Below are 18,049 nucleotides of genomic sequence, written 5' to 3' on the forward strand. Positions count from 1 at the left end.
GGAGAGCGAATCAGAGATGGAACCGTTTGAGGAGGGCATAAAACTGCTTTATGGTGAGATTTTTGAATAACTAAATGAGCCCTTGTTCACCTTCAGAGGTCAGTTCCTGCTCGTAGCAGTGCCCTCCATTGACCCCATAATCATCTCAGTATCCCCCCACATGTCTCAGCCCCCAAACATCCACTGCAAGTCTATAAAGAGTTGCTATCAATTTAAATTGGCATTGACGAGAGTCACATTTAACAGGAACACTTGCTTTGTCTGCTCCAGCTCTGCAGCTCAAGGGCTATTTTTAGACACGGTTTGAGTAGCTAGTACAACAGATAACATTGTCATTTTAGACAACCAGCACATATAAATAAGAAGCCTGATACTGTTTACTTCTGTGTGAAATGGAAGACCCGTTGTTTTCAAATGTTCTATGAATTTCAAGTGGTAACTCTGCCGCCATTATCTGAAAGTGCGTTTCAATCCAGCTGTTGTTATGTGCATTTACAATTTACAAAAGACACTTGTGTGAAGGAATAATTTATGGGTACTATGACGCAGGTTTCCCCAGGTCACGATAGGGTCAACTGCTGAGCTAAATCATAGCTAAATGCGACAACCAGGGACTCTCCAAATCTCTAGATCAGACTCTCCTGTCTGCCTGCTTGGTCGGCTGACCTTGATAATGATGCGCTGTTATGCATTTGACAGGTAATCCAAGGTCGAGATTATCTACATTTTGTTTCATTACAGACCGACTGGTTGGCTCTCTGTGTTGTCAAGTGCTGCATGTGGCTTAGGACACACAACATATCTTGATTGGCCAATAGACTCTTCACACATTGAGGAGTGAACAATAACCATATTTGTAGGTCTAGGAAGGATGCTTATCCCCAGACAGGAAGTATTCTTCAGATTTGATGTTGGTATTGTACTGTACGTATCACATGTTGTATGCTGTATCTCCTCAGCTGAGTCTCATTAAACTATCCACTATATACTGTGGAAGTCTTTATCAGTCTCTGAAACTTCTTCATCACCCCTGAACCTGGCTCACAATATTTCTTCAACAACTTGGCTGCTGATGTAAACAATGTGTGACAAAGTGCAATGGAAGCAGATTTAGTGAATTAACCATGATGTACCATAAGCAAGTGACTCAAACATCCAGCTTCCACCAAAAACAGTTAAATAGATTAAAAAAACATCCGTGTGGATGAGGAGATTAAAATGTTCCTCTAACTAATACATGAAACATTTGAGCTTAGACTGGCACGCCGTTAAATCCAGTGTGCCCTCTTCTTCTGCGGTGGCCAATCTTCTGTTCAAATTTGCACCACATTAGGTTTGAAACTTGGCTACTGTAAACTGCATAGGTGCAATGGCAGGATGGAAAGCTTGACAGGCGTTGAGCAGTAACTGAGGGGGGGCTTAGCGAAGACTTTCCCTGTACATTTTTCCCAAAACCAAGACGTTTATTTTATGTCGATATAAGAAAATGTGTGGTTAACTGTTGATGACCAGACTGTTACAGACTTTTTTAGGATATGTAAAAACCCCAACTGTGATCAGAGAAGAGCAGCATACAGTTATTCAATCAAAGTTTTTATTGAAAACATGTTTTTTGTTTAAATACAAAGCCTGTACTCCCAATTCCATCTATTATTCATGTTGTCTGGGATGCTTTTAGTAATCAAGTTGGTGTCACTGTTTCTGGTTCGTGTTTGTGTACATACATATTGGTTGAAACTGTTAAAAGCTGCCCTTTTTTATACCGCATTTGATGAGAGTGAGAGCTATTCAACAACCTGCTATATAGTCTGAATGTATTATTACTTTATTCAAGGAACAGCTGAAAAGGAGAGCAAGGGAGAGAGGCAGATAGAGAGAGATGAGAGTTTTTTAACAAAGCCCTCGCTTGGCCATTGTGTGGGCTGCACTGCTGAATAAAAACCGGCTTTCATCTTTCTCTTTCTCTCTCTCTCTACATCAACCTCCCCTCCACCAACTCAGTGTCAAGTTCTGCTATGAGACACACAGTGATCTGTATGTGTGTGTGTGTGAGTGTGTGTGTGTGTGCGCTGTGGAATCAGATGCTGGCTGTCCTTTTGGCAGGCAGCAGTATACTGAAGCACCTCTCAGAAAAACTGTACTATTATTGAACTACTGAGAAACACTCTCACACATTGCTTTGTCCCTCTCTCTCACACACACACACACACACACACACACACACACACACACACACACACACAAATGCTGTCAAACACATTCAATCACAGAGAATCACAATATATGGTCAGATGTATGTGCACACATGCTCATGTGTTGTGTGTGAAACAGTTCCTCAGGGAACATATCGAGGTCCTCTATGGTTGACAAGAAACTGTAAATAATGCTACATAATACCTTTTACAGAATACTTTGTAGTGATGAATTGGGTTGTGTAAGCAGTGATTTAGTGGAAACTGAATTCAATCAGGAAAGGTCAGCCTTTTCTCACTACCAGAGTGTCTTTGGGGGTCTGGTACCAACGTACATGGCACCCTTTCGTGTCATAGTTCAATGCACTAGGGGAATGCCCTTTAGCGCTGTTGTTCAATGCTAATAGTACTACTATATAAAACAGAAAAGTCAGAGTAAGGAGGTGGTGGGGGTGGATGGGTGAGACAAACACTGGACTTTCACCCAGTAGTTTGTTTCCCGTGTGAAAGTCAAAATTGATTCCTTTTAGTGATGTTATGTAACTTATGTAAGTATAGCGTTACCTAAGTAAAGTCTTTATTTTATGTCAAACCATGATCTTTGCCTAAACCTAACCAAACTGCAATGTTTCACAACATTGACCATTCTGAAAGTCTAACCAGGTGCAGTTGTTTTTGCTAACTTGACCGCTAAGCCCTACCCGTACAAAAACAGGGAAACCAGGGTGTTAAAAAGAGACACCAAGGGGTCTTGACAAAGTGTCCATATGTGACGGCCTGGGACAAGAACAGATTAGAAAGATACCAGCAACCTAACAAGAATGCACATGCTCTATTTGATAAAGGACTTTCAAATTGATGTATAGAGTAGAAATCATTAAGTAGTTCAACCAATCAGAGATCCCCCTTAAGGAGCCATAGATATGGTCTTGACACTGGCGGCGGTGGGATGGTGAACTGAAGTGCACAGAGATAAAACAAGAAAGGTATTTAAACATTCATTGTCTTGGGATGATCATTGGTCAGCTGGGAAATCGGCCGACAGATCCCACAGAAATCAGTGGATAAGAACTGAGAGGTGAAGCCCCTGTAATCGTTAGATCTTTATTTAATGAGAGATCATTCAGGATCAGGGTCTAGATAAGATATTAAATTAATTTATTGGGGCGACCCCGTTAGTCCCATCCTCAGGGGCCTCGTCCCTTTGATGCATGTCCTCCCTTGTCTCTCTCTCCCCTGTCTTTCCTGTCTCTCACTACATCCACTATCAAAATAAAGCCGAAATGCTGCAATAACCTTTAAAAAATTAATTTATTGTATTTATACTGTGATCTAAACGAAAAGAACTTGAAAATAGTTGCTAGGAGTCTAACATATGTTGGACAATCATGAGTACCACTTTGGAGAGATTAAATATTTGACAGGACACTTGATCTGTTTCTCCTTTAGTCTTATCTTTTTAGTGATAGTGACTGGATTTTCACTGCTGTGTGCGGTTTGTATTAACTAAGTAGGACTAAGTAGGATTAGTGATTCCAGTCATTGTTAAAAACACAACAACTTGTGGAGGAGAGTGGGGTGATTTGAGCCTGTGGGGAAGTTGAGCCACCTCTTGTTTCTCGGCAACCATAGACAAAGTTGGATAAAGTCAAAGACAAAGTCCATACATCAGGTGGCACGGGACATGACGATAAACAGGATGACTTTAAAGTGATACATTGGTATGAAACAACAAGGAGACATAGCTGCATTTTTCACTATCTAAGTGCAATTGAATGTTGGGACCTGGCGATTGAGTTTGCACAATGAAATTATATTGATGTCCCCGACCCCCATGTGCCCCTCATATGGGGCAAGTTGAGCCCATTTTTTTTGGAAAGCCATATTTTGAAAACAGTTTGTTTTAGATCCAAATTGATTATTCCCAGAGATGCACCACATCCTAAATTATATGTAAATATTTTAGTTGGATAAATTACTGTCATGACCTCACTTTAAAAACACCTCAAGTAAAAACTGGCTCAACTCACCCCGCTCTCCCCTATTTTATAATATCAACGTGGGACAGGGTTTGTTTCAGTTTTTTCCCAGGTCAAAAAGAAGTGCTCTGAAAATATACTTGAAATTCACATACTATGCTTATAGTAGTACTTTCATACCTCTAACATGCTTACTACAAGTATATTAAAGATATATTCTCCAGAGCTTTAACATACTTCTCAAAATTATACTTTGAATACATTGGTAATAAATATATACTTAATTAAACTTTTAATAAATATGCTTAAATAAAAGTATATTTTTTTACAACATTTTAGTCTATTTATTAAAAATATATTTATTTAACTCTTAGTAAATACTATTAGGTGTACTTTGTGGAAGTATATTGTTAAACAATTACACTTTTAGTGGGTTAAAAATATATTTATGTCAAACATGCTTCATTGTGTAGGCTACTGCAAAATATTGTAATTATTTATGTAATTGCCACATGTTTCAGCCTGATTTCCAGAAGTATGATTTTTAAAACATATTTTTTTAACATTAAAATGTATTTTTCAAAAGCATATTATTTTTTTTCTGGTATTTTTGCTCTGGCGCAGTCGGCGCAGAACATTCAATTGGACCAATCAGAATCAAGGTTTTCAAATCGACAACCCAATCACACAGCGTGAAATCCGCTTCACGAAAGTTAACGTGTGAACTGTAGTTGAGAGGGCAGCTATTTCTGGCAAGAAATCATTTTGTTTCTCAGGTTTCCTTGTTTTACTTTACCGACTCGGACTTGGAAGGTGGACACCTCAGACATGATAAGAAAAGAACTCAGAAGAGAAGAATATCCGGTCAGATCCCTGCAGACGTTAAATGTGAAAAGAGCTAAAGAGGCGTGACTGGCAAGTTACAAGCAGAAGAGGACAGACGCAGAGACTGTGCTAGCAAAAAGTGTCTTTCTTGGTAACGTTAAGTTTATTATTGTTAGCAAGACAACACAATTGTGTAAGTTAACTAAAGTTGAGCTCACTCTGGGTTTGGAAATATTTTCCTTGGTGGATAACTCTGGTGTGCATTAGCTAATGCTAGCACGTGGGTTAATATATTTGTTAGCTAACGTTAGTTAGCATTTTAACAGCTTCAAAATCGAGACAGCAACTTTCATCTGCCTTAAACAGTGTAGGGAGTAACGTTACAGTAATGTGTTGCTTTTTGCTTTATGGCAGTTTTTAATGTTGCTAAAATTTCAGGAACAATCAACAGTCTCAGTAACCTGTTGCTGGAATTTGATGCATGAGATTTTAACAAGGCAGGCCTGTGCACGTGTAGGTATGAGCCCTCAATTCTGCTTTTGCACTGTTAAAATGACCAGTGAGGTCTTTATCAGAGTAATAAACGCAACTAATGTGTTGCTGTCTGTGTGCTAAAGAATAGGTTCACATTTTTATAGTCTACCTTAATACCCACATGTCTGTGTTTACAGTAAGTTATTGGTCACTGTAATTATTATTCCTGCCCATATAGTCTGCAAAGACATCACAATCACCACAGTTGTCATTTTTTTTAATAAATTAATTCTAAAATATAGCTGAAGCTTGAAATAATGTTTTTATGTACTGCAATGCCTGACCACACGATATAATAGCTTGTGATGTTATGTAAAATACTGCTCAACTTTATGTCCATTTGTATGGTCATAGATCCTGTATTCAACTTTTAAAAGTTGAACCTACCCTTTACCAACTTTAACCAACTAAATGCTAAACCCAGAGTTGGAATTTCCTGCCTTAGCTCAAATTAAAAAAATTAAATAAAGAATACTAATGAAGATTTGCTATAAGAATAGAATTACAGTGCTTATAATGATACGCAAATGAAGAACTAAACTAGGTGGAAGTACTGGCCTAACTGAATATTTATTATATCTCATTTGCAATTGCATTTCTTTTCTTTTAGAGCTTCCTGGGATCGTCACCTCAATCAGATGGCTCAGAGGCCACGAAAATCTCAAAGGACCAGCTGGACCCTCACAAGCTCAATGTGCTCATAGGTATGTCTGGCTCCTGCACACGATCACTGTTTTTGCTCTCAATACATGTCAACAGGGTCAGACTAAATAAACAAATATTCTTGTGAAAAAATAATTTTATTTAAAATATTGTGATACATTAAGTAATTTGTTACTTTTGTACTTCACAAATTGACTGCTGTGTTAATGTGAAATGACATGTAGACATGTGTTATTTGTTGTACCTGTTTAATAACATTTTATCATATACAGCTCCTTGGCTGAATGCACAGTAGTGTTTATGTAATGTTTTTGATTATGTTGTAATGGAAGAACTGAGTATTAACTGGGACGGGTCCCTTGTGGAAAAAAACATTTCACCTCAGTGTTTCCCACACATAGGCTTTACTTGGGCGGGCTGCCCAGGTAGATTAACAGCCGCCCAAGCAAATTTGGCGACCCATTTTAAGTGCAGTGCTGCACAGCACATATTCCCTCCCCTCACTCGGTCGCTCCCTCTCTCTCTCCTGTATGCAAACAACCCGTCTGTGAATTGAATGGTTGGTATTATGAACACCACTGCACACTTTAATAAAGTTATTAGCGAGCATGTAAGGAGCCTAGCCAATAAGGAAAGCTATGTTAACTTTAGAATGGGCCTACATCTGTCGAAGATAGCACGCTATTCATAACTGGTAGTCAATAGGTGCGTTTGAGATGACTGCGGCTGACTTTCGCTGATTTGATAGGCTAGTCCAATGTGAGATGCAGGCGACAGCAGGGGCAGGGTATAAAAACAGCTCCGTCAGACACAATCTACCTCCGGTAGACTGCGTGAGCTTACTGTGAGCTTCGAACAATGATCAGGCAAATAGGTGGTTGCAACTTTGTGCAGCCAGAGAAAAACAACCGCGTGCGCCAGACTCAGCGCCTGCCACCGCCTTGCTCCCGCGAGGTAATGTTATGTCATGGTGATGTGACATCATGGTAACGTTTTGCTGCGCTGGGTCTGAATTCTGCCTGCCTGCCGAGAAAAGAGGTGGATGCAAATCTCGGCAGGTATAATGATGGGATGTGTATAGTGTACTTTTCAGTAATACTGATCATATGTCATCATTTTACTAATTTTATTTTATTTATTGAAGGTATTTTGGTCAAGATGCAATACATGCTGCTGTACCTTTTAATGTACATAAATTTATTTTGTAATATACACAAAGTTAAAGTTTTTTAGTTGTCTGTATGTGTGTGTGTGTGTGTGTGTGTGTGTGTGTGTGTGTGTGTTGTAAAAGCCTTTTTTACTGGTTTTTAATATTATGCTAAAAGGACATTTTGCAAGATATTTTTAATGCATTAATAATGTATTATTCTCATACTGAATGGTTTCATAAAGCAGCTTCCCAAGATATAGTAGAAGAATAGTGGCTCTTGGAGTATACTAGTAATAAATTACTAATATGCTGAAATGCTAATAAAAATGTTCAGGGAACACATTTAAAATATATTTAAACTGTTCTTCAAGTATAGCACAAAAGGGTATTTTAAGTAAAATTTTAAAAAGTATACTTAAATTACAGTAAAGGTACTTAAAATAGGTCCATTTTAACACAACTAAGTATATTAAAATATATTGCAATTATCTTAAAGTCGACTTTAAGTATTTCTAAAATGACACTTAACATACTTTAAGTTGTTCCAAAATAACACTTTTTTTTTTTTTTTTACATTATATTTATTGAATTTCATATACACTTGGTATAGTACAATTAAAATATGGTAAGTGAATCCAAAAAAAGTGCTACTTAAGTATATTTCTTTTTCACTTGGGTTGACACATTTAAACACCTATGTGTCTGTGGCGTGTTGAAATCTCAATTATCAAGACCCCAAACCCGTCAAATGTGAGCAGACACGTCACCGAAGGCAACAACCTGGCCTTGACATTTCAAAAAGTCTGATAAGGCACACACGCACAGGGTTTGTTTTCAATTCAATGTTGCATAACCAGTGATCACTTACTGTCCTTTATGTATGTGCATATGTCTCCCTCTGTTGGATGAAGTACAACATTGCACACTGCAGCCAAAGATAGTCTATTTAAAAGAGGAGCCACTCCTCAGCAAATAGCTTGGCGCCTTCCTGCCAGCTGTGGGTTTCAGGTTGTGGCCTTTTGGCTAAATTGACATGACTTTGATGTTAATTCATGCGTGCTGGCCATGATGAATAAATAGATAAAGTATGCAACTTTGCAAAGGCACCAACAGTTCTCTGCTCAGTTGGATACAGTAAAAGAAAAAACCTTGCACATACCTAAATAATTAAATAAAGCAGGGTGGGAAGGGGGACTAAACCATATTTAAAAAGCATGATTAATATTTTCTTTGACCCCTCCTCTCGCCTCAGAGAAAAACTGCAACACCCTTCCCCCAATATCTCAAACTAATCTCACAGAACTGGGATGGAATTGTTCATTTCACCATTTTTAACTAAAATAAATTTAAAAAAACAACAACAAGCAAAAACTAAGGAATTAACAAACATTAAAATGTTAATAGAACAATTATTTTCAAAAGTGGGATTAAAATAGGAATTGCAAAAATACTGCTGAGGTGCTTAAAGGCCAATTAATACTTCTGTACTTTATTTCAGTAAGTTTCAGTTCCTAATTGCTCATAAAAAAGCTGAAAGTGTGGAAATTCAGTCAAAATAACAATTATAATCATTATTATTATTGTAATAATCATTATGATCTCTTTAGCTGCATTCAATAAAAGGACATTGAAACGAGCATATGCGCGTATTTTTGAATTTGATCAATTGTAGTTCAAGTAGGCCTATATTACTTTCATTTATATATTTATGAATCAATGTATTTTGCCTATGTAAATGTTTTGCGTTCATTGTATTTCACTGTGCCCTGCGATGGACTAGCGACCTGTCCAGGTTGTATCCCGCCTTTCGCCCGATGTCAGCTGGGATTGGCTCCAGCCCCCCGCGACCCTGTACGCAGGATAAGCGGTTGACAATGGATGGATGGTATTACACTGTATTTTAATTTTGTATTTTGTTGTGTATTGCATTTCAACTTATGGCTGAAATTTTGTTTGTTCCTGTTAAAATAAAGATTAAATAAAACTCTTCTTTAAGCTGTTGTATTCAAATGTTGGCTGGTTGGCTCATGTCAATGAATGAATCCGAGGTTCACTTCCATTTTGTTTGTTTGTTTGTTTTTTAAGGTCATCTTTATTGCAAAAATGGGATACAGATAAGTGACTTGCCAAAATATACATAACAATATACAGACATATAACATGTAGACAGAACAATACAGTTTTGCCAGGGGAAGCTTATAGGCCATTACAAAGAGAAAGTCAAGTCAAGTTTATTTATAAAGCACATTTAAAAACAACCAGAGTTGACCAAAGTGCTGGACAAGTTATACAGAAGAAGACATAAAAAATAAAACAGATAAATTAAAACAGCCCAAACAACAACAATCAACAACATACAGCAATAAGATGCTGTATGTTGAAAAGAACACAGTTAGATACAAAATAGATAAATAAAGACACAAGCGCAGGTGTCCCTAAACAGACTCAAACGCCAAAGAATAAAAATGTGTTTTAAGTCAAAAGTGGGAGATGATCTAATAATCAGGGGTAAATTATTCCACAGTCTCGGGGCCGCCATTACAAAGAGAAAGAGGACCATGGCTGTGTCCGAAATCCCCACTCATTCACTACTCCCTACCCCCTATTTAGGGAGTTGTATAGTGAGCTCACTCGCATTATTAAAACAACACTTTTGGACACTACTCTACGGTGGCTCCCAGGGCTCAGTGAGGAATTTTTTTTTGAGGACTACTTTGCGTTCCCTCACAATATGTTTTGCGTTCCCTCAATACCTGTCTTCTTCCGTTAGCCTACTTCCGAGCCATATGCTCGGCTGCTCTCAGCGCAACACTCCAGCTTATTGAATTTTACTTTGAACGGAGAATTTCCTATGTTGATGTAGTAGCCTGCTACTGCTCAATAGGCATATTTATGTAGGCTTTAATCAAAAAGGACCAGGCACCACGGCGGGTGATCGCACCAGAGGAGAGGGAAGACAGCCGCGATAGAGCCATGCTGGACCAGCTTGGACGTAAGGCTGCTCCCGGTAAATGTCCGGTCTGGAGGAGATGGGACCCATGCTGCCAAACACCAGAAAATTGAAGACTGTTAAGCCGACATCTTAACACAGACCTGCCCCATCAATGTCCTGGAGCATGCAGCGGGCACACCGTGTTCTGTCAGAGCGCAAGTCTCCGCCAAGATGAGAGGAAGCGGATTCTGTGTTTATTGGTGATGCTTGGTGCTGAAACAGTCAAAGTGGATGGACGCTGTTTCCTACATGTCAGACTTCATATGGAGGCTACATATCTCACATTATGCAATCCTGTCCACTCACTAGCCTATAGGCTAAATGTTCATGCTGCTACGGCAAGGTATTGCGAGGGAACACAAAACATATTGCGAGGGAACGCAAAAGTAGTCCTCAAAAAAATATTCCTCACTGAGCCCTCGGAGCCACCGTACTACTCCGATCGTTATTTTGGCGCCGTTAATTACGTCATTGCCGTCGGACAGTCATTTTTTTCCTATCAGTGCAGTGCATGATGGTATATACAGCTTGGTTAGTGACCATTGGTTGTACACTACTTTTCAAAATGCATTCTGGGATACATTGAGTGGACTATATAGAGTATAATAATTATCACTATACATTCGGACAGCACTACAAAATGGTGAGCTCACTATATAGTGAGTAGTGGGTGATTTTGGACACAGCCCATACGTTCACGGTTTTAACTGCCTTTTTGTTGTTGCCAGAAATCAGATTAATATCATGTACAACATCATGGAGAAAAAGTACAAAATTTGTTTTTTTGCTCTGAATTTACATTTATGAATGTGAAATTTTGCCAAAAGAATTATTAAATTTATAATGAAGTAGATCTTTTCTTTACTTTGACTTCTATAAAAGCAAAATACAACATTCTCCCACAATAACACTTCCTGTTTGGTTGTATCGTGAAATAGGCACAGAGTGACGCCTCTGACGTGTTTCCATCTCTCTGGCTCTGCCTCTCATTGGTCCAGCTGCTCCTCTGTGATTGGCCCGGAGCGCAGCCCCAAAGCGGAAGAGCTTATGTTCAGATTTCACAGCTGCGATGAACCAGAGGAGGATGTGGAAACCGACGTTTAACGGTCCTTTGTCGGCTTTTTAAGTACACGAAACGACTTTTATAGGTAGATGAAGAGCGAGTCACAGCCGACGATATGATTTCAGCGGCGTACTTGTGGTTTTTCTTGATAATTGCGTCGGTCGGAGCAGCTAAGACTGGAGGGGACGATGAGTGGGTTCATCTTCCGAACAAATGTGAAGGTAAACTGCCTGTTAGCGGCGCATGGTTCCCCAAAACCTGGTCCGAGGGCCTCCAGGGGTGCGCAGCAGCATGAGAAATAGATAAAGTCACTGTAATTTCACTGTCTGGTGGCTCACACTGAGAAAATGGCCTGAGGTTTGTTAGGATATGTCTGCTAAACACAATCTGCTTAATCAAACATCAACAACATCCTCAAAACAACTTAAGACCAAATGATATTCAGGTCATATTTAGTTGTTTTGAGTAGAGCTACGATTAATTGTGTGTTCAGATTGCCTGCTAGATTGACTCTGGAAAATGAAAAAATTTATGATGCACCTGTTACCATGTCTTACAAATAGTTTAACCAATATCAATAATAACTTAATAATAATTATGTTACACGCAACAAAAAAGGGCAACTTACTCAATTGGTGAAGACTACATTTTGCCATTATTGTTTATTAGAGTATTAGTTTGACGAATGCAATGTCAAAATTCATATATGTGTATATGAATAATGCAAAGTTTAACAATCGTAATGATGGTAATTTAAATAGAAGTAACAGTAAAAACCAGCGCCCGACTGATACTGATTTTTGAGGCCAAAAACTATAAACAAGTATCTTTTAATATAAACATAAACACACATTTTTGTTGAGGATCCCTTTAATTTGTGTATTAAATAACTTTGACCAAAGTACGGAGTGGGACGTTTTACAGCTTACATTGATTATGGAACAGTGATTTCTAAATAATCTTATATAATTTTGACATTTCTGTACTCTACTGTCCTACATATATGCCAGTACATCTGTAGCTAGCTATCTATCTATATATATATATATATATATATATATATATATATATATATATATATATATATATATATATATATATATATATATATATATATATATATGAGAGATATAATATATATATATATATATATATATATATATATATATATATATATATATATATATATATATATATATATATATATATATATATATATGAGAGATATATATATATGAGATATATATATATATATATATATAAGAGATGGAGATATAAGAGATGGAGATATAAATTTAATAGGAACCTGCAGGGTCACTGAACATTTAAGACAACTGTAAAGAGTCAGTTCTCATTAAGGAAATATTTATGCTGAGGACAGAAGTAAACTCTCCGTCTCCCTCTCCAGTGTGTAAGTTTGTCAGCATCGAGATGAAGTCGGCGTTCGACGAGACGGGGAAGACCAAGGAAGTCATCGACACGAACTATGGCTTCATAGACAGCAAGGGGACGGCGCCAATCAAATATGTCAAGTCGTAAGTGTGTGTGGTGTATGTTATGTGTTAAGTCTTTTCATTTTCTGATGATTCTGCATGAAATGTCAAACAAAAAATAGTTTTATTTTAGTTACAGAGAAGAAACTAAACCTGCCACCATGCTGTCTGTGGAAGGACATGGTCTGCTGAGATGTTTCCGGATCTTTCTGACACACACGAACACACACACACACACACAGAAGCAGCAGGGGACAGGAACTTGGTCAGGTCTCAGTTCCTGTGGAGGGACTTATTATAGAACGGGGAAGCTGCTGAACTGGTTAGGGTGGTGGATGAGTGATAACAGAGCTCCGCCTGGAAGAGTTGAAAGTGTTTCTCTTTGAGCCTGAAAAAGTCTTTAAACTCCAGTACAGTGACTCACTCCCCGAAAAAGTGAGCGCCACTTGGTCGGGCATCACCCAACAAAACCACTTTCACTAGAACAGCATCACGTTAACCGAGCTCGCACTGACTGCTTCAGCCCTTCGAGACGCAGATGGAAACTACTGAGGTGCTGCTCAGAGTCCACGAGGTCGTCACAGACCTTGTGGACTGAAACAGTTTGAAAAACAACAACATGTCGTGTCGGTCAACTCAACAGCAGAAGCAGCTCTGAAATAAAAGGACTGCACCTTGTGAATATCCCATCGTCCACATCTGGAAAGTCAAATATAAACACAACGCTGACTGGAGTTCTGTTCCCTGACAAAACCGGAAATATCCAAACATATTGTGGTCAAAAATTAAAAAAGCTTTGAATCTGAAAGCTGCAGATAACCTGACATCTCTCTCTCTCCTCCCCCCTCCCTACAGAGACCTCAGATTCATCGAGGTTGTAGAAAATGTGTGTCAGAGGCTGTTAGAGTACAATCTGCACAAAGAGAGAACTGGTAGTAACCGCTTTGCCAAGGTCAGTTAGAGTGTGTGTGTGTGTGTGTGTGTGTGTGTGTGTGTGTGTGTGTTTTGTCTTCATGTTGTGTTGCTTCAGTTTGATGTTAAGTCTTGAGAAAAGTTATTTTAACAGATGTGTGCAGTGCGCATTTTAAATGAATGTTTCTATAAAACACATGAACGATGACCGTCCTTTCTAACATCATCCCAAAATGATAACGCTGCATTGTTAATCTCTGATGTACAGTGCTGAGGCTGTTTTGAGTGCAATGATTTTAGATTTGTGTTCACTCACTGCGTTTTGTTAATTGATTGAAAATATTCTATTAACATGTCTATTTTTGAAAGCATTCTTTCTTTACAGCATTTTTTCTACCCTGCCCTGGCCTAACACTTATTTTCACAGTGCTGTAAATATCTCCCTTATCACTGCACAAAGTGCCGTATATTTCTTTCTTTATATGTATTATGTTTATTGCAATGCATCAAATCACCAAACAAATTCTGATCCTCTTTATATTCTATTGCTTGTTTTGGTTTCCCACCCAGCATCTTCATTGTTTCCGTTCATTCCCATCAGCTCTGTTTTGTTCCTCTGAAATGTTTCAGACCGACAAAGAAAGTTGTTTAAGGAGCAGTTTCTAAAGACACCTGCAAAACCACTCTGCTCCACTGTACAGTGCACCTGCACAGCTTTGTAGCACTTCTTCTTTCTTTGTCTGCAGAATTTAAATTCTTTTCACCTATTTGCCGCCTTCTTTAAAGCGTTGTTGCTGCAGCTTTGTCTCCACAGTAAACTAACTTGTATCACAACACAAGTCAGTGAGGCAGCTGACTGAAACTCAACAAAGCGCCACGTAAAAACAGTTTGGAAATGATTGACTTTTGCAGTTAATGTGGTGAAAGCATTTGGGAACGTTGTGTTTTTTGTGACAGCGCTGTTAACATCTCTGCCCGTCTGCAGGGCATGTCGGAGACCTTCTCCACCCTTCATGGTTTGGTGAATAAAGGAGTGAATGTGGTGATGGATATTCCCTACGAGCTGTGGAACGAGACGTCAGCAGAAGTGGCCGACCTTAAAAAACAGGTACTTTTTCACATCCTCTGATTTTCAAGTCAAAGTGAGTTTGTCCTGAGAGCGCATCCCTTTTATTTTCCATCTTTGAATTTGAAAATCAGTCTGAAAACGCGCAGTTACAAAGAAAATCTGTATGTATCATATGTATATAATATATGTAAAGAAACTAAAAAACACAAATCTCAGCTTTAATCATTTTTCTTTTGTACATCTGTTAAAAAAATCAATTTGTGCATATGTGAACTGTTATGTAAAAAAGCATAGTTTTATGGTGTTGGATCCGATTGTGCTTCAGAGGGCTGCGATGCGATGATAAAACAATTATTGATGCATCTGGGTTTTTTTCAGGATTTCTTTTATCTCACTGTGTGACTATTTGGTACTTTTTAAAGCAAAGTATTTGTAATGATCCAAAATTAATTTACTTCCAATATCTTTTATTAATAAAATAAATGGAAGTGGTGTGGCGAGTCAGCTGGAAGGTTACATTTGCCGGCGCATAGCCCAGCATTGCAGACAACACGCAAGGGGGAAAAACGTTTGCCTGGCTCTCACCGATGGAGTACGGACGCAAATCCTTGGCAGTAAAAAGTTGCCATAGACTTTGTAATTTGCATCTAAGAATTGATCACCCCTCTTATATATTGTGTGTCAGTGTGATGTGTTGATAGAGCAGTACGAGGAGGTGATTGAGGACTGGTACAAAGGAAGTCAGGAGGAAGACCTGACCACTTATTTGTGTGAGAAACACGTCCTCAAAGGACAGGACAAAGGTAACACAAATACAGATCATATTTATTTTTCCATGTAGTTTCCTGTTAATCTGTCGCCCTCCATCTTTTCCTCCCCCTTTATCAACTTCTTCTCTATTTATATTTTTCTCTTTTTCCTTTGCCCCTTTCCTTCTATTCCTTTTTATCTCAATTTCTCTTTTCCTTTTGTTTATATATTTGCTGTTGTTCTACCCTTCTCTGGCCTCTGTTATTCTTCCTTCCACCTTTTGACTTAATCCTTCCTGTCTTTCTACACTTCATTCTTCCCTCCTTTATTCTAATCTTTCCTCTATTTTCTTATTTCACCATTTCTCTCTTCCCTTTCTCCATTTTTTTAAAAAAAAATTTCTGTCCAGCCTGCCTGAGCGAGGATTGGACCAAGAGGAAGAAGGGAGACCAGGCGGCCATTGCGGAGGACAAGAAGAAGAAGAAGAAGACAAAGAAGACTGGAGTGAAGAAGGGAAAGGGCAAGAGTGAGGAGGGAGAAGTGCGAGGGGACGGCAGCTCCGAGGGAGAGAAGGCGACCAAGAAGAAGAAGGAGAAGAAGGTGAAGAAGAAGAAAAAGAGCAAGGCCCCGGTGGAGAAGATGGACGGAGGGATGACGTCGGACGAGGAGGTCCAGCCACAGATGCCTCTGTCCGGGCAGAAGATGGAGCTGTGAGCCCTGGTTCCTGTCTGGACCTGGATGAGCCCTCCTTAATGAAAGTAAACTCTTAGTAAACGCAGTCTGCAGCTTCTTTAAACGTCTTCAACTGTTGTCAACACTGAGGCTCAAATCCGTGCATTTCCTGATCAGATCTCGTACTGGTACACGGTTTTTAATATTCGTCGCATTTGTAAATGGCCATGGGTTTTTGAAAATTAAGATTCATCTTGGTGGAACTTGCAGGCACCCTTAATAACTTTAATCTTCGCTTCAGAGTTAATACCAGTTTATATTACAGCTTGGGTGTTATTTTCATACCCTTCGTTTATATTGGTTATGTTGCGTTATAATTGCTGAGATCTGGGAGCATGTTGACCTCACAGAAATTAAATTCACAGGGCAAGAAACACGACAATCTGACTGCTCGTTAACAGCGCTACACAGATGTTTTTTTTATTTATTAGAATCAATTAAAAAAATAAACAGAACAGTTGTGCAGGAAGGATATGCCTATAATTCAGTCAACAAAACTAATCGGCAACAATGTGGATTAATCATTTAAGATGTTTGTTCTGTTGCCAAATGTGATGCGTTGCTGTATTTCTCTGGTTTAAATGACAAAACTTGCGAAGGGAATTTTTTAATTTTTTTTTTTTTGCCATTTTATCAACAAAAATCCATCAATTAATCCAAAAGTAATTAAATGCATCATTAGTTGCAGCAACGCAAACACTGGAACCTGTGTACTTCAATGATTTTGAACTTGACCGTCAGAGCTCCAGATCTAAAAGGATGTTTAGTTTTCTTTCCTACTCTCTCCGTTGAATGTAGATGTAGATTTGCAGTGGGATTTATGCTGTGTCTCCTCATAATGTGAATTTTCTGTTTTTATAAAAAAAATCTTGTATTTACTTATATATTCCATCTGAAAACTGGGACTTTACGATCTTCGGATTGTGTTTCCTGAGAAGGGTAACTTATCCGTCAGCACTCTACCTGTATATAAACCATTCATTGATCATGATACAGAATTGCATTTCTTTTTTTAATTTTTTTTTTTATATTTCCGTATTTCACACTGTTTTATATCAGTAGAGGAAAGTGACAACCAGATCTGACCTTTGTAACCATCTCAAGTAATGCAGGCCAGATTATTATTTAATATCCTTAAAGTCTCAGATTCGTTGAAATTCCCCTTTAATGAGTAAATACAACATGAGGTACTTTTTTTTTTTTTTTTTTTCCTAAATGTCAGTGATATGTGTTTCTTTAATTTGTCATTTATTGTTTTGTTGCTTCTTGTGTGTGCTGTACAAAAGCTGCTATTTAAGAGTGTGTCTCTGTGTGTGTTTGTTGATTCCCAAGATGAAGGGGGGAGGTGTGTGTGTGTGGGCGTGTGTTTGCGCGTGTGTGGGCGTCTGTGTGTGGGCGTGTGCGTGCGCGTGCAGATTTTTATTCTGTATTAAAATGCTGACTGTGTTGTATTGGAGTTGCTTTTACCATGAGCAAGCACATGAGTGGATCAATAAACACAGGTTTGAAAACTCTGTAAACACATTGTAAATGAATTGATCAGGTCCTGGTTTTCAGTGTAAACTTAAAATGGGGTGTTATCAAGAAGCCTGTCACAACATCACTACAGTCTAAAAAGAGTGCTTCATAACAGCTACATAATCAAGACAATACATTAACAGTAAATTGTCCAGCGGTTAATTGCAATCGTTCTGT

General features: G+C 38.5%; 1 protein-coding gene across 1 annotated transcript; it reads left to right on the forward strand.

Moving 5' to 3' along the window:
- The first annotated feature begins 11,377 nt into the window (after positions 1 to 11,377).
- cnpy3 (canopy FGF signaling regulator 3) lies at positions 11,378 to 17,874 on the forward strand. The gene is made up of 6 exons (XM_038731573.1): positions 11,378 to 11,619; positions 12,807 to 12,933; positions 13,747 to 13,843; positions 14,789 to 14,911; positions 15,558 to 15,675; positions 16,032 to 17,874. The coding sequence occupies exons 1-6, from the start codon at positions 11,514 to 11,516 to the stop codon at positions 16,334 to 16,336; spliced, it is 876 nt and encodes a 291-aa protein (XP_038587501.1). The 5' UTR covers positions 11,378 to 11,513; the 3' UTR covers positions 16,337 to 17,874.
- The last annotated feature ends 175 nt before the right edge of the window (positions 17,875 to 18,049 follow it).

Source organism: Micropterus salmoides, unplaced genomic scaffold (assembly GCF_014851395.1).
Source record: "Micropterus salmoides isolate LMB-PRFRI ecotype aquatic unplaced genomic scaffold, ASM1485139v1 Ms_hic_scaffold_2, whole genome shotgun sequence".
Taxonomy (NCBI): domain Eukaryota; kingdom Metazoa; phylum Chordata; class Actinopteri; order Centrarchiformes; family Centrarchidae; genus Micropterus; species Micropterus salmoides.

Bases quoted from the DNA above. Each gene is read 5' to 3' on its own strand.
- cnpy3 (XM_038731573.1), top strand. From the start codon at position 11,514: ATGATTTCAGCGGCGTACTTGTGGTTTTTCTTGATAATTGCGTCGGTC. The intron at 11,620-12,806 runs GTAAACTGCCTG...CTCCCTCTCCAG, and splicing joins TCTTCCGAACAAATGTGAAG to TGTGTAAGTTTGTCAGCATC. The intron at 15,676-16,031 runs GTAACACAAATA...ATTTCTGTCCAG, and splicing joins CCTCAAAGGACAGGACAAAG to CCTGCCTGAGCGAGGATTGG.